Source organism: Gadus morhua, chromosome 6 (assembly GCF_902167405.1).
Source record: "Gadus morhua chromosome 6, gadMor3.0, whole genome shotgun sequence".
In the NCBI taxonomy this organism is placed as follows: Eukaryota; Metazoa; Chordata; class Actinopteri; order Gadiformes; family Gadidae; genus Gadus; species Gadus morhua.
In genome coordinates, this window is record NC_044053.1 from 5,294,679 (window position 1) to 5,310,595 (window position 15,917).

Sequence of the window (15,917 nt, forward strand, 5' to 3'; positions counted from 1 at the left end):
CCCGACCAACCAGACGGACGTTTAGAAGAAAGGCCTGCAGTGTTCTGTAAGGCCGGCTGACATTTTGGAGACGAGGCTGTCTCATCCCGCTCTGCCGTGTCTGATGAGGACAAGCGTCCGGACGGAAATGTCTTCAAAAGCGACATTTTCTATTAATGTGAAAATGGTGGCAGCCAGATGTCAGTTACTTTTTCTGCTGTGTTTATGGTTTGACATGTTTGTTTCAAATGGAAAATATAAACACTTTTTATTAGGAATACATTACATTTTTAGACTGGAATTGTATTTTGGGGTGAAAATGTAACAAACTTAGAAAAATCGTAATTGGAATAGTCGCTGACATCCCTCTGATGTCACAGCGGCAGAGGAAAAAATTTGTGGCGTTTTGAACGTTTCATCTAAGGCGTTCACGGATAAAGAAGAAAAATGTGCCAGGAAAAAGAGACGGGGGGGCCTGCAAAATACGTGTTCATGTGGTGACGTCTTTTAAGTTATTGGTAACCTGTCCTCAATCAGTTTAATTCAATCTTCTTGCATTTATTTTGAATATTGTGTGTGTGTGTGTGTGTGTGTGTGTGTGTGTGTGTGTGTGTGTGTGTGTGTGTGTGTGTGTGTGTGTGTGTGTGTGTGTGTGTGTGTGTGTGTGTGTGTGTGTGTGTGTGTGTGTGTGTGTGTGTGTGTACGTGCCTGTGTGTGTGTACGTGCCTGTGTGTGTGTACGTGCCTGTGTGCGTGTTGTACTTACCTCCAAACTGTCTGTACGACTCTCATTTGAATTCAGTTCGCATTTGCGCTACAAAGTAGCCTTTTTTTTATATTTTATCAACTTTCCATCTAGATAATATCATTTCACCATACAGAACGTGCTGCCCAGTTGCTTGCTTGTTTATTTATTTCGCCGGTGACTTGAAAATTAATCAGCTGTATTTTTCTGTTCTGACGGCGTCAGCAGACTCGCTAACACAGGCACGCTATCTCCCTTAGCTGTTTACTCTGCATTTGATAGATGGAATATTTGCCGTGCCGGGCTGAGGCTCTGACGTGGTTATAGGAAAAAAAAAAGAAAAGGTTGATGTAAAATAGTGACATTTTTGTTGTTGTAAAAAGCATGTTAAAAGACACCACAGCGCTTATCGGGAGGCACAGAAGATGCTGAGAGTGTGTCTCCTCTTAGTGGTGTTCCTCCAGTCAGCTCTCGTCTCTGATCCCGGAGCACAACAACATTGGGCTTTTCTTGTCAATCACTCGATATAACAGTAGTTAAAAAACATCCTCTCTCTCTCTCTCTCTCTCTCTCTCTCTCTCTCTCTCTCTCTCTCTCTCTCTCTCTCTCTCTCTCTCTCTCTCTCTCTCTCTCTCTCTCTCTCTCTCTCTCTCTCTCTCTCTCTCTCTCTCTCTCTCTCTCTCTCTCTCTCTCTCTCTCTCTCTCTCTCTCTCTGGTAGACGTTTTTCGGCTTTGAAGCTGCGGGCGGCAGAGGAGCTGGTGGTTAGAGGTCGTACGTAAAGGCCATTTGTTTATTCGCATAGGTTGTACCTAAAGGTCGATCGATTAGTTTGACAATAGAGTTTCTACGCAGAGGTCGTTAACGGAGGTCACTGCACGTTGTTGTTCCTCTGATTGGCTCGTATCAGGGCCAGGGTGGAGTCAGGACACCAGTGTCTCATGGTAACCCAGTTAACTCCAGAAAACATTTGCCATGTTTTCCCGTCTCTTGGTAAAAGTAAACTCAAAACACTCCCCTGATCTTTAGCTCTCAGGCGCCGGTGGGAATGGCACTCGATACGACCGCTGACAGGATCCATTCTTCAAACGTGTGATTTGGCCTCAATCCCCTCGGGTCGGATTGGCCCGACTTACAAGGGATGACATCACTTCTTTCTCACCCTATTGGTCGATCTGGACCCATTGCCCGCTGACCTTTTGACCTGGGACAACAACCCAACAAAGAGCGACGGGCTTGATTTTAAAAAAACAAAAAAAACAAAAAAAAAAACGATCCTGTCTTCCATGTGCCATCGCATCCGTCGAAAGTGAACGCGAGCGAACGTTACCGTCTCCCGTGACTGCAGAGTGCTATCTACTCTTAGGGGAGGCCGTCTGGGGTAGAAAGAGAGCCTTTCATCTCTCCATCCTTTAAATTATGTTGTCTTTTATTTGTACGCTTGAGCCCTTAATCATAGTTGGCGTCTCTCAAAGGGGCTTCTCAGGCCCCTGTGCTCTACGACGTCCCCTAGTAACCCTAAACCCTCTCAAGAACTTAAAGGAAGAACTCCCCCAGAAGATACACAGAGACGGATCACAGAAGAGGGCTCCCTCCAGGGAGGTGTCCCCCTTCTGCGATGATCCTCCTCCGGTTCTCCCTGGGTTAGGAGGACATTAGGTGCATGCACACATCAACGGTAGGATCAAATACGATCCTACATCGCCACTGATGGGCTGAGGAGCCTGGTTCTCTTTCTCGGCTCAGTAAACAAACGGCGTGTGGTTCCGTGGACGGAGGTGTCACGGCGGGATTGTAACCGTGTTAGACGATATTCTGACAAACACTGCGCCGTGTTTGGGATTCACCCATCCCAGATCTCCGAGTGCGTTTCACGGTCGATACCAGCGGTAGAATACAGACCACACTGCCTCCTGAGTTCTGACGAGAGCAGGTTAGAACACGACAAAACGATCAGCCTGAGGTATTGTCTTGTTCCCGTTAGCGCGGGTGAATAAAATGATGGATATTATCTGATTTTGAATGATGGATACTATCTGATTTAGAATGTGGACCACCACAGCTCAGCAGTGGTGAGAGAGCCAAATGACTGATTTAATTTCCCATTCGACAAACAAATTTGAACGTGTCAGTTCGGTTAACTTCCCGGTCCCGACATTTGAATCCTGACTTTTAAATTGGAGAATTCCAACGGAATAAGGGCAGTGATTACATTTTCACAGTAAAATGATTTCAATTACCCAAAATGGCGAGGATCAAATTGAATACATGCCGCCCCACTCTCTCTCTCTTTCTCTCTCCATCTCCGTCTGACTCCCTCGCTCATTCTGGAGCCCCCACCTTCTGTCTCGGGGAAATCAAATGTCCTTCCTCTTTCATAGAACAGAACACATCTATTCACGGTCAAATTGTCAGGCGATGTGTGAAGTACGGAAGAGTTTGTCAACCACAAACACCTCGGCCTTAGATGGCAACTTCTAGTTTCCTTTAAGTTAGTGTCTCTGTATTCAATGTCTAACCCTTTTGTATGCTCCTTAATTTCCTATCTCTTTAGTCAATGCCTAACCCCTACCTTCTCCTTAATGACCCGTGTGTATTCACTGTCCAACCCCTACCTGCTCCTCAATGACCTGTCAGTGTATTCACTGTCCAACCCCTACCTGCTCCTCAATGACCTGTCAGTGTATTCACTGTCCAACCCCTACCTGCTCCTCAATGACCCGTCAGTGTGTATTCACTGTCCAACCCCTACCTGCTCCTCAATGACCCGTCAGTGTGTATTCACTGTCCAACCCCTACCTGCTCCTCAATGACCCGTCAGTGTGTATTCACTGTCCAACCCCTACCTGCTCCTCAATGACCCGTCAGTGTGTATTCACTGTCCAACCCCTACCTGCTCCTCAATGACCTGTCAGTGTATTCACTGTCCAACCCCTACCTGCTCCTCAATGACCTGTCAGTGTGTATTCACTGTCCAACCCCTACCTGCTCCTCAATGACCTGTCAGTGTGTATTCACTGTCCAACCCCTACCTGCTCCTCAATGACCTGTCAGTGTGTATTCACTGTCAAACCCCTACCTGCTCCTCAATGACCTGTCAGTGTGTATTCACTGTCAAACCCCTACCTGCTCCTCAATGACCTGTCAGTGTGTATTCACTGTCCAACCCCTACCTGCTCCTCAATGACCTGTCAGTGTGTATTCACTGTCCAACCCCTACCTGCTCCTCAATGACCCGTCAGTGTGTATTCACTGTCCAACCCCTACCTGCACCTCAGTGACCTGTATCTGTATTCACTCCCTACATCGAATCATTTGTGAATGTACCAAACATAGAAATTCACCGGTCATCTCCGCCTTTTGAGATGTCGATGTTTTGTTTCAGTCATCACTCCAGTAGAACCCCTGTAAAATAAATTGAGGTAAATCTTCTGATAAAACACACTTATTTAATATTTAACCAGAAATGTGGTTTTGAGAAGTGTAAATTAGTTAGTTCAGTCCCGGAGTCCTGCTCCTTATAAATATTTGAACACTCTCTAATTGAGTTTCTGTTCGCCGCCGCCTCGCCTCCTCCGAGCTGTGATTCATTATATATTGATATATATATATATTTATTTACTTAACGCTCATTGTTAAAACCTTTGGGTGAGGCGAAGAAAGAAAGGAGAGGGATAGGAACCGGCTCCTCAAACATCAAAGGGATGGTGTGTCAAAACTTCCTTTAAGTCCCCGAGTGGCCTTACCTCACACAGTGTGATCAGGATCGTGTTTGGACGGAACACGGAGAGTCTCCTGCAATCACTCCTCCTCGACCTCATTTGCATAGTTCACTCCATATTTCAAAAGACCTCTGTGCCCCCACACACACACACACACACACACACACACACACACACACACACACACACACACACACACACACACACACACACACACACACACACACACACACACACACACACACACACACACACACACACACACACACACACACACACACACACACCGGGCAGGAAATTGACTCTGGGCGGACGGTATAGAATAGACAGACGCTGGGCACACCCCGTATGGGCGCAAGGGGGACGGATGAAACGCAGATCATAAAGGCTCCGCATGATGGCCAGCAAACAGCACAGCCGTGTTTGTCTTGTTGCACCACGGCCTCCTCCTGACCACACACACACACACACACACACACACATACACATACACATACACATAGGGCGGCAGCATAAAGTCTATCAGACCGCGGGTAGGTAGTACAGCCTGCAGCGTACATCTCTGACCCGAGAACCACCCAGCAGCGACCAGATGGTTGAATAAAGTCCACCAAATCCAACCACCTGCACCGACGTACCCACCGGAGACCTCCGGGCCAGCACCGGGAGGCGACCGCCTGCTCGTTACCACGGAAACTGCGGTTCTGACGGCGGGTGGGAGATAAACGGTGACTGTGACACCCCCTAACGATGGTGTCCGTTATCTGGACTGGACGTTTGAATTAGCGCCGCTTAAGCGAGCAAGCAGGCGGAAGCTGAGTTGCAGAGTGTTGCACACGGGGGTGTTGCACGCAGGAGTGGTGCAGACAGCGGCCTTGCAGACTGACGGAGAGAAGAGCGAGAGAGGAGGGTGGAGCATGTGTTACTTCTCGCCGAGCCACAAGGTAATTCACTTGAAATATGTTCGTCGCGACTTTTCTCGAGCATGTTCTTATAATTAGAGTGCAAGGTGTGTATGTTTTAAGGGGAATCATGGGATGTAGGTACGAAGTGTTTGAGTTATTTACAGTGAGAAAAGTTGGTGAATGCATGTGTGCTTTGTATGCAGGTGTAGAATGCATGTGTGTCCGGTTTGGATCAACTCTTCCTATAGTGGTTGAAGACGGGCTCTTTGTCTGATAAAGGAAAGTCTTAATTAACATTTGTCTTAATGTTCACCTCTTTAGGTCCCACGTATACCCATTTAGTGCGTGCTGAATGAACTTGTATCAAAGCCCCTTGTGGTGTAACTGTTTTATCCTCCTGAACGTTTTCATATCAGTGAAAAATAGATATTTAATACTGCAGGAGTAATCTAAATTATTCATTCGTATTATAAGACTAATGGGGGGGGGGTGAGGAATAGAAAAGGCAGAAGTCAATAACAGCTGTTTGAGTGTGAGTCGTCATTTCATTTACGGAGATCATTATTTCCACAACCTGCTGCTGTGGGTAAAAAGGAGATAGCCGGCCATTTGTGATAAGGCCTTATTGTTCCGTATTTATGGCAGCGAGGAAGCAATAAGCGCCGCCGGTGTTTGTACAAACCCCGCCGGCCCTGGCAGCCTCCCTCTTTGATAGAGGCGGCTCTGAACATCTTCTGACGCCCCCCTCTGAGTCCTGACTCACACATCCAGACCAAAGTTTGTGTTCGGCTCGACACAGCGGCAGAGCTGCTCACAAATGACTCGTCTGGACACATGGGGCTGCTGGGGAAGCGAAGAGCCGTGCTCTGGCCCCTCCCCCTCCCCGCTCTAATCCCTCTGTTCTCTCCCGTCAGCCGAGCCGACGTCCCGGGGGCAGCTAGCGAGCCGCCGCCTCATCAGCAGTGACGTGGGGGACCCCGGCGCTGTCCGTCTCCGTTTGTTCCACGCTGTTGACCGGCGCGAGGAGCTGGCTGTGTGACACGTGGACGCCGCGCTCCACCGTCCCCCATCGCTCCCCGGGCGGGGTGGGGGGGGGAAAGCTATGATGTAATGCGACGCTCCCCCCACCCCAAGCACCCACCCAAGCACCCACGCCACCGCCAAATCGCCAGCGCAGCCATGCAGGACTGCCACACGGGGTTGTGCCTCTCGGTCTACGTCATCACCTTCGTCACGGGCTTCCCGGCCAACGTGCTCGCCTTCTACACCTTCTGCGGCAAGGTGCGCAAGAAGGCCACGCCCATCGACATCCTCCTGCTCAACCTCACCGTCTCGGACCTGCTCTTCCTGCTCTTCCTGCCCTTCAAGATGCAGGAGGTGATGAACAACATGCTGTGGGAGATGCCCTACGCGCTCTGCCCGCTCTCGGGCTTCATCTTCTACACCACCATCTACAACAGCACCTTCTTCCTGACGGCCGTCAGCGTGGAGCGCTACCTGGGCGTGGCCTTCCCCATCCAGCACACGCTGCGCCGCCGGCCCCTGTACGCCGTGCTGGCCAGCCTCTTCTTCTGGGTCTTCTCCATCGCCCAGCTCAGCATCGTCTTCATCATGCCCTTCATTGGCAACGAGGGAACCTCGCCCGGCAACGGCACCCACGGCGGCAACCCCAATGATGCAGGCAGCGGCAGTGGCAGCGACAGTGGCAGCGGCAGCTGGGCGGTGGAGATGCTGCAGGAGGACCCCTCGAGCCGCTCGGGGGACCCCCGCAGGGAGTCGGTGTGCTACGAGAACTTCACGCCGGCACAGCTGGCCGTCCTGCTGCCGGTGAGGCTGGAGCTGGGCCTGGTGCTCTTCTGCGTCCCGTTCCTCATCTGCAGCTTCTGCTACATCAACTTCATCCGCATCCTGTCGCGGCTGAAGCACATCGGCCGCCGCCGGAAGCTGCGCGCCATCGGCATGGCCCTGGGCACCCTGCTCGTGTTCGCCGTGTGCTTCGTGCCCTACAACGTGTCCCACCTGGTGGGCTTCGTCACGTGGCGGAGCCCCGACTGGCGCGACAAGGCGCTGCTCTTCAGCACCTTCAACGCCTGCCTGGACCCGCTCATCTTCTACCTGTCGTCGGCGGCGCTGCGGAGCGTGGTGGGCGGCGTGGTGCAGGGCGCCCGGAGGAGGCTGGCCGGGTGCTGGGCGGGCTCCGCCAGCCTGTGTCCCTGGAGCCGAGTGAAGCCGCCCTCGACGGAGAACGGCCAGAGACGGGAGGCGATGAGCGCTATCTGACGTTAGCTTAGGGTGCGGGTTAGCCGCTAGCACGATTTTATCAGCCATTATGCTATTTGAGCCTATCTGACCCTAGCTCAGTGCTATCGGGGATGCTATCTTGATGCTATCTGACCCTATCTAACGCTAGCTCAGTGCTATCGGGATGCTATCTTGATGCTCTTTGATCCTATCTAACGCTAGCTCAGTGCTATCGGGATGCTATCTTGATGCTCTTTGATCCTATCTAACGCTAGCTCAGTGCTATCGGGATGCTATCTTGATGCTATTTGACCCTATCTAACGCTAGCTCAGTGCTATCGGGATGCTATATTGATGCTCTTTGACCCTATCTAACGCTAGCTCAGTGCTATCGGGATGCTATCTTGATGCTATTTTGACGCTATCTCAGTGCTATCGCAGTGCTAGATGAAGCTATCATCTGATGGGATCTGATGGTAATCCAAAGCTATCCGTTGCTACCTTGATGCTGTCTGCCGCTATCTGAAGCTATCTGGCACTATCTTAGTGCTGTCATGATGCTATCTGAAGGGTTGGGAAAAGACAAGTTACTTTTTTCCTCCTGTTTGTTGAAATGCACGTCGCAGAGAAGGTATCACACATGTATTGAGGCGCATTGTGTGTTTACAGGTCTACATGTTTGCCCGGTAATCTGCTGGGTAACTTCCTGCCAAGATTAGAGACAGGAAATGGAAATCGACGCGTCAAAACAAGAGTTCTTCAAATTGGATTTCTCCAGGGGCTATCTGACTTTTATCTGGAGCGGTAAACGTGCGTAGAGCCATTCACTCGTAGACTGTCTTGCTTAAGGACATCTCTGAATGGGCTTTTCAACAGACTACATTTATCCTAACAAAAGAGTGTTAAAAAGTCGAGTCAAGGGGCCAACAAACAGAGTCTCCACACAGCTAGAGCCCTTTATAATCTCATCCGTTAGCACAGAAAAATATAACAATTTTATGCACATAGACAAACCTTTTATATACCTTAATCTACCTACATCCACTTTTACATACACCTTACAGCGTTGAATGTTGTTAAGCATCCATATCTTCTGAGCTTTAAATGAATGTGAGTCGGTAAAACAAAATAAAACAAGAGAGAAGATCCACTCTTCTACGTGGATATTGTTAAGTATGGGGTGTTCAGTCTGCCTGTGTACTAGGGATTTGTATGGGACATTTGTTGTATCTCTTATGACTGAACTGCTGTTTTACATTTTTCACCTTTTTGATGTGAAGGATAAAGTCCCCTGGGGGGGAATGAAGATTATATTCTCTTCTATTTTCTATCATCAAAATGAAGACATCATGGCACTAGTTTGTATGTGTGTCTATGTATCTATGTGTTTGAACCCCATAGACTTGCCTGTGGTCATCATAGAGCAAGATGCCTTTACCCCTACCTGCTCACTTCAAATAAAAGATAAACGCCCGTTTTGCGGTAGAAATTTGTTTCAATGTTATAGAGTAATTCAGAGTAATTCAACTAGATTACAAAGTCCAAACCTACAGCTCACGTAGGACGAATAATGGGCACATGGTGCTTGAGGGAGGGTTGCTTTATAAACCCTGGATGGATTGTTAATTCTATTGTATGGCACTGGAATTGAACAAACAACGGATAAAGAAAGCAGACAATGGTTCTTTCACTGACTTTGAAAGTCGCCTCTAAAGCAGATTGTGTCAACCCACACTATTGACAACAAACACGATCAAAAGCCGGAAAAGGAATTCATGAGCCGATATTTGTAAAGGAATTCACTCCCAACGATCTCAGGTACTGAAAGGCTTTTTATTCTTCCACCACTTTTACAAATCAAATTTCTTAGTGTGTGTGTGTGTGTGTGTGTGTGTGTGTGTGTGTGTGTGTGTGTGTGTGTTTTTTGTAAGATATGCGCCCACACACACACATACACAAACGCTCTTTGTTTTCCATCATATTTAACCTTGTACTTCCTGGAAGGTTGTGATAGGTCAATGTTTACTGTTAATAACCAGGGCCAGTCGAGACAAGTGGAGGCGTGATTAAACGGCTTGCGTGTGTTTGTTTTCCTGTGTGGGTTGGAGGGAATAGAATTGTTTTTTTTGTGTATGATATGTTTGTGTGTGTGTGTGTGAATGTGTGTATATGTGCTTTTGATTATATGTGTGTGTGTGTGTGTGTGTGTGTGTGTGTGTTTCTAAGCATCCAAACACGTTCGGAGGAACATTGGTTCAGGTCATGAGGACTAAGATGGAGTGCTGACGTTTGGCCTGCCGCTAAGTTTATTCATCAATTGAGGAAACGGGCCCCTGTGTTTGTTTGTTTGGGTCGATGACTGGAGGCCTGGAGGAGGTCCGTGTTCTCGTTGACCCGGTGGTCCGGGTCCTGTATCCAGGGTCTCAGGTCTTCACCTGCCCACCTTCCTCTAATCTACACCTCACTACCTCACCTACACTCACCCAACCCCCCCCCCCCCCCCCCCCCTCCTAACCCCGGCCCTGTAACCCCACCTCCCTAACTCCCCCCTGGGGGTGAGGGCGATATCGGCAGGGTGGGTGTGACGTAGCCAAGGTGGGGGTGATGTAGTAGGGGGGGGGGGGGGGGGGGGAGGGTATGGGAGGGAAGTGGGTCATGTGGGTAGGGTGGGGGTCATGTGGCTAGCTCGGGGGGGGTGTGGGTAGGGTAGGGTGGGGGTGAAGACGGAGGGGTGGCGCTGATGTAGGGGGTGGGGAGGGGATGATGGAGGCGGATCGTGGTCATGTAGGTAGAACGGGGGGGGGGGGGGGTGATGGAGGCGGATCGTGGTCATGTAGGTAGAACGGGGGGGGGGGGGGGTGACGGAGGTGGGGTGGAGTTGAGGGAGCGCGGGCCAGGCAGAGGAAGCTCGCTCTTCCGCACGAAGAGCCTGCACATAATATTTCTCTTGGTGTTTTTCTCCGCAGAGTTTCTCTTCCCGAGGAGCGATCGATCGCATCGCTGCGTGGGATTATTTCTAGATCTGTCATGAGGCCACTCGGGCAGAAAGATGAAGTCTGAGGCGAATTCACATGGCTAAGGGGAGGGGGGGGGGGCAACGACCTGCTCGGTATGGGTGGATTGCAGAGGAGTGGGGAATACAGATGAGGGAGGGGGACGCGAAGAAGAAGTCCTCGGCCCGAGAGAACAACAGAAGGTTCTGACGCCGCAGTTGGTCGTGGTCCAGGACGGATATAATACCCAGAATCCAACAGGGGTTACCGTCGGTGCTGGGTGAGCTCCCTCAGACGATTCTGTGCTCCGAGCATGAGCGGGTAACGCTCCAGCCAATCATGCACTCCAAACACGAGTCGTTATCACTCTGTGCCACGAACACAAGTCGTTATTGCACAGCAAACCCTGAGCATCCCCAGCCAATCCTGGGCTCCGAACACGAGTCGTTAGCAGTCAGCCAATCCCTCGCTCGGTGCTCTCCTAGCTGGATGCTGTCGTCAGGGTTTCTCGACCTGCTGCCTGATCCGGTACAGCAGCTCTTTATCGGGTTTTGATTCAATTATGGAAATGAATGAAATAATCTTTTTGTACAATGAAATATTTCATACTTTATAGTAATTAGTTCATCGGTATTTTTCAAAGGATGTGAATGTATTTGCCCTCATGGGTGAATGTGAGACACTATTACAATAATTTAGTACCTCGGACAGACGGACAGACGGACAGACGGACGGACAGGGAGGCAGACAGATGGACAGACAGACAGAGAGATGGACAGGGAGGCAGACAGATGGACAGACAGACAGAGAGAGGGACAGACAGGCCGAGAGGATCAGCATCAGGCTCTGCTCTGCTGCTCATCCTGTCGTGTTCTCTGGTGGTTGTATCTCAGTGTGTTTGGAGTTGGGCGGTCCTGTAGCTGACAGCCGCCCTCCGTACGCCGTCACCCCAGCTTCACCTCTCACAGCCATAACACCCTCCTCTCCTCCTCCTCCTCCCTCTCCTCCCCCCTCTCCTCCTCCACTCCCCTCCTCCCCCCCTCTCCTCCAATCGTCCACCTTCTCTTCCTCCCCCCTCTCCTTCTGTCCTCCCCTCCTCTTCTCCTCCACTCATCTCCCTCCCCTCCTCTCCTTCTCCCCCCCTCCCCTCCTCTCCTTCTCCCCCCCTCCCCTTCTCTCCTTCTCCCCCCCCCCTCCTCTCCTTCTCCCCCCCTCCCCCCCCTCCCCTCCTCCCCCACCCAACCCCCCCAGCCCCCCCTCTCCCTTTACCTGCTGGGAGCGTGGCAGGACGCCCGGTCCCTGCAGCCCAGTGTTTCTTGTCAGTCGCCTAAGACACAACCGATGGTTACGGGGCGGTTGAGTGACGGACGGACGGGGGGGGGGTGGACAGGCGTGGGCTTGTGTTCGGAGCGTAATGACCGGGCAGCGAGCATGTGCGCGGAGGGGGACGCCTCCTCCTCCTCCGCCGCCGTCGCGGTCGTCGTCGTCGTCTGGTGGGATCAGGCGAACCCCGAGTGCCGATCAAACCACTGGCAGGCTGGGGGGGAGTGAGCCTTCGTTGATTGGCGGCGCGCTCGTTCCCGGTGAGACGCGGTCGATTGACAGCGCCGCGCCATCTGTGGAGGTGGGCCGGACGGAGCGAGCGCCCTCTGGTCAACAGAACACACGTTCATGTTGTTGTATGGCTGTCGTTGTCGCAGGAGTGACACACAGAGTCCGTCCATCTCTATCTTATCCATCTATCCAATCCATTTATTTATCTATTGAAGCGCTCTTGGCAGAGCTCGTGGCAAAGTGTACTGGTATTCACCACCGCGGCGGCGTGCCAGCCCCGTGAGAGACTCGCACACACACACACACACACACACACACACACACACACACACACACACACACACACACACACACACACACACACACACACACACACACACACACACACACACACACACACACACACACACACACACAGTAAACACACACAGTAAACACAATGCAGTGCACGCCCAAGCAAGCAATAATTAGGGCGGTGTGACATTTAAGCCGTCTGTCTGTCTGTCTGTCTGTCAAAAGGGCTAGCTAGGCTATCTACAATTATGCCAATTATTATCTTCACACTGACAGATATGGCCGTCGTCTGGTGGCGTTTAAGTCACGACGAGAGAAGGAGTTATTTTTTCATCACCATCTCCTTCTCATTAGTTTATTTCCTTATCTGTTGGTCACAGATTTAACCCTTGTCATTTTCCCTTTCCTGTCTGCAGTCCTCATGAGGGAGCCAAACAAGTTGCTTGCACGCACGCACGCACACACACACACACACACACACACACACACACACACACACACACACACACACACACACACACACACACACACACACACACACACACACACACACACACACACACACACACACTGACACACACACTGACACAGACATAGACACACAAACACAAGTACACAACCACACTAAAGGTTTACAGTCTTTAACACTTCCATCTGATTTCCCATCAACGATGAGAAATAAAGAAAGATTAGAACAGCTAGCAATCTTTACTGCTATGACTGCCCTTTTCCGCAGTGCGCGGAGGCACATCAGTCGAGGGCAATGAGATAAGTATTCCCCAGGGATATGGTGTGAATCCAGGTCACGGTTTTACAGCACATGGTGTTTGTGATTTTGCGCCTCCTGCAGGCTAAGTGGTTCCTACCACTAAACTGAACACTTTTTGTAATTGACACTGTTACGTCATCGATTGAGCTATCGACACAAAACTTGCTACACTTTTTAAAGGAGTTGTTCTCTATGTTCAAGATAAGTTTCGAGGTATTTCTTGCATCTTCTAAAGCATACTTTTGATTCATATAATAATGTTTGCCATATTGTTGTTTAATCAGAAATCTTTTCCATTTTATGAATCAGGAAAGTTCATAGGAAAAGTGTCAACGATTGAGTGTCATTTGCATCTGTGGTTATTTAGAAGATTTCTGAAGATTTCCCAGAGCATTGTACAGAGAAATTTTGAGCTAGACGGGATCACTGAGCAAATATGAAGAATATAACAAAACAAAAAATTATTCGATCAAGAAATTTAAAAAGTAATCCTAAAAAGGTATACACAAAAATGTATCCAAAAAGTGATACCCATATATTATCTAAAAAGTAAAAAAAAGAAAAGTCTGCCAAGAAAGTAATCCAAAACGTAATCTGTTCCCTCAAGCTTAAATCATTGTTTGGTTTGGAAGTATAGTTTTAAGTTCTATGCATGAGATTTGGTTAGTATGTTCCTTATTGTTCTTTAGACCATGGTAACCAAACCATTGACCTAGTCAATGACCATATGGTTAATTTGATACCAGCTGAGCTAGAAAGGACAAAGGTTACAAGTGTTTGGTTTAAACCTATTTTTTTAACACAGAAAATCTGGTTGATGCTTGTTTGTGTCCTAAATACAGTAGGAACCCAACGACTGACCTTGGCAGCGTTAATGGTACAAAGTTGAGCTAGAGGAAAACTCATCTAATGAGGAAAGGAAAACACCTAATGAGGGTGTTATCTTTGCACAAAAAATATCCTATATTACCCAATTATAAACCAAATGTTTTGTCTGGTGGTTTTCTGTCTTGTTGATGCATAGTCCCTTTTAGTTAAAATGGTGATCCAAAATAAGGATAAAATAAAGTAGTAAAAAAATGTATCCGAAAAGCAATCTATTCCTTTTATACTGAAAGCATTTTTACTAGTTGTTTTTTTTACACTACAGAGATTCAGTGGAAGCTATTTAGAGTTAGATAATTCAAAAGATCTAAGAAAAACACATAATGAGGGTGTTCCTTTTTATCAAAGAATGTAACAGAGAAATGTATATATACAAAAAGTAATAATAAAGTTAATAAGTTAGCCCAATAAAGGTTATATAAAAAATGTGATCCTGAAAAAGGAATAACCAAAAAGTAAGTAAGAAAAAAATAATTATATAAATACAAAAAGTAATCAAAAAAATAAATTAGTACCTTTCTAACTAAAAAGTGTTTGGTTTGAAATCCGCTTTAGTTTAAATGTAAGAGCTGTGTAACAAATGGTGTGTCATTTACCTGTGGTCATTTAGAAGAAGATTTTGGAGGTTTTCCCAAAACCCTCACTGTAGGCCTACAAAGAAATCTAGTCAAGGACATGATGGGTCTCTGTTCATTATGAATCCTCCTCCATCGGGGAGTATTCTTTGAATTTGAATGCGAATAATACCACCTCCTATTATCCAATATTGTTTCAAACGTTTCGAAGACTTCCTTACCGGGAATACGAAATGTGGTTGACAAAAAGTGCCATCAGGGGCTTAACTATAGGCATTATCAATCTAAAATAATAAGAATAAGAATCCTTACAATAACAATAGCTATCAATAGATACTCTGTGAATACCTAAAATCATCCCACGATCGTCTGGATCATTTCATTAAACGGTGTTTAGGATGCCACACAGTGTGGCCAATAAATCGTTTGTTTGGGGAGTAAGTACAACAGTGTGAGCGGAGATGGGCGACACCGTGGAGTGGTCGGGTAATAATTATTCCTGCTCGTGTGTCAGAGAACACACAGTTTACTGTCCAGGCGGAACCACTAGCTTCTGGAGCCCTGGGAAGGGCTGTAGCGATCGATTGACAATTAGAGGAGTGGTGTATCAGCCATGATGGATCGCTCCTCCCCACTCAGCTATAGACACCCCGATCAATCGCTTCTGGGAACCCTGCTCGGAGCCAGCAGGGAAAAATTGCTCTGTTCTGAAACTGTTCAGTCGAAGGTATCGATTACCCGTTCTATTTTGAATTGAACGTGTGTCACTGGTGTTTTTGGAGAGACCCGCGTTCCAGCGTGTTTTAAAAATCGACCGGCGTCGCACCCCGGCTCGGTTTTAGAGACGTGATTCAGCGTTTGATTGTTCCCTGCAGGGGAGGGAGGGGCGGCTAAACGACTTTCTAATCACATTATATCTCTAGTGAAAGACCCAGAGCCCTCAGCACACTGGGCACTCATTAAGGGCTATTCTCTCCCACCAAACCCTGCTTATAAACATGATGAAACACCCGCCACTGCATTAACGATTTCTCTATTATTCTTCATCCCAACAGCCTCCATTCATGGCTGGCAACCTGCAGACTTGCGTAATCGATATCTAAACCAGACCAACCTATCTCAGCTCTCTTGGGGGGGGGGGGGAAACAATATTTTTCAAAGAGAAACCTTTGACATCTAACTCATCATGACTCTGTCTTTAGTGTAGAGAACATCGTTTATCAGGTTTGTTTCAATACATATGCTGGGTGTGGCACAC

At 48.5% G+C, this 15,917-nt stretch overlaps 1 protein-coding gene across 1 annotated transcript; it reads left to right on the forward strand.

The window, feature by feature from the left end:
• Positions 1-5,854: 5,854 nt before the first annotated feature.
• LOC115545263 (free fatty acid receptor 2-like) lies at positions 5,855-9,063 on the forward strand. Its single transcript, XM_030358239.1, has one exon. It carries the CDS (start codon positions 6,459-6,461, stop codon positions 7,626-7,628), a length of 1,170 nt encoding a protein of 389 aa, XP_030214099.1. The 5' UTR covers positions 5,855-6,458; the 3' UTR covers positions 7,629-9,063.
• Positions 9,064-15,917: the final 6,854 nt, after the last annotated feature.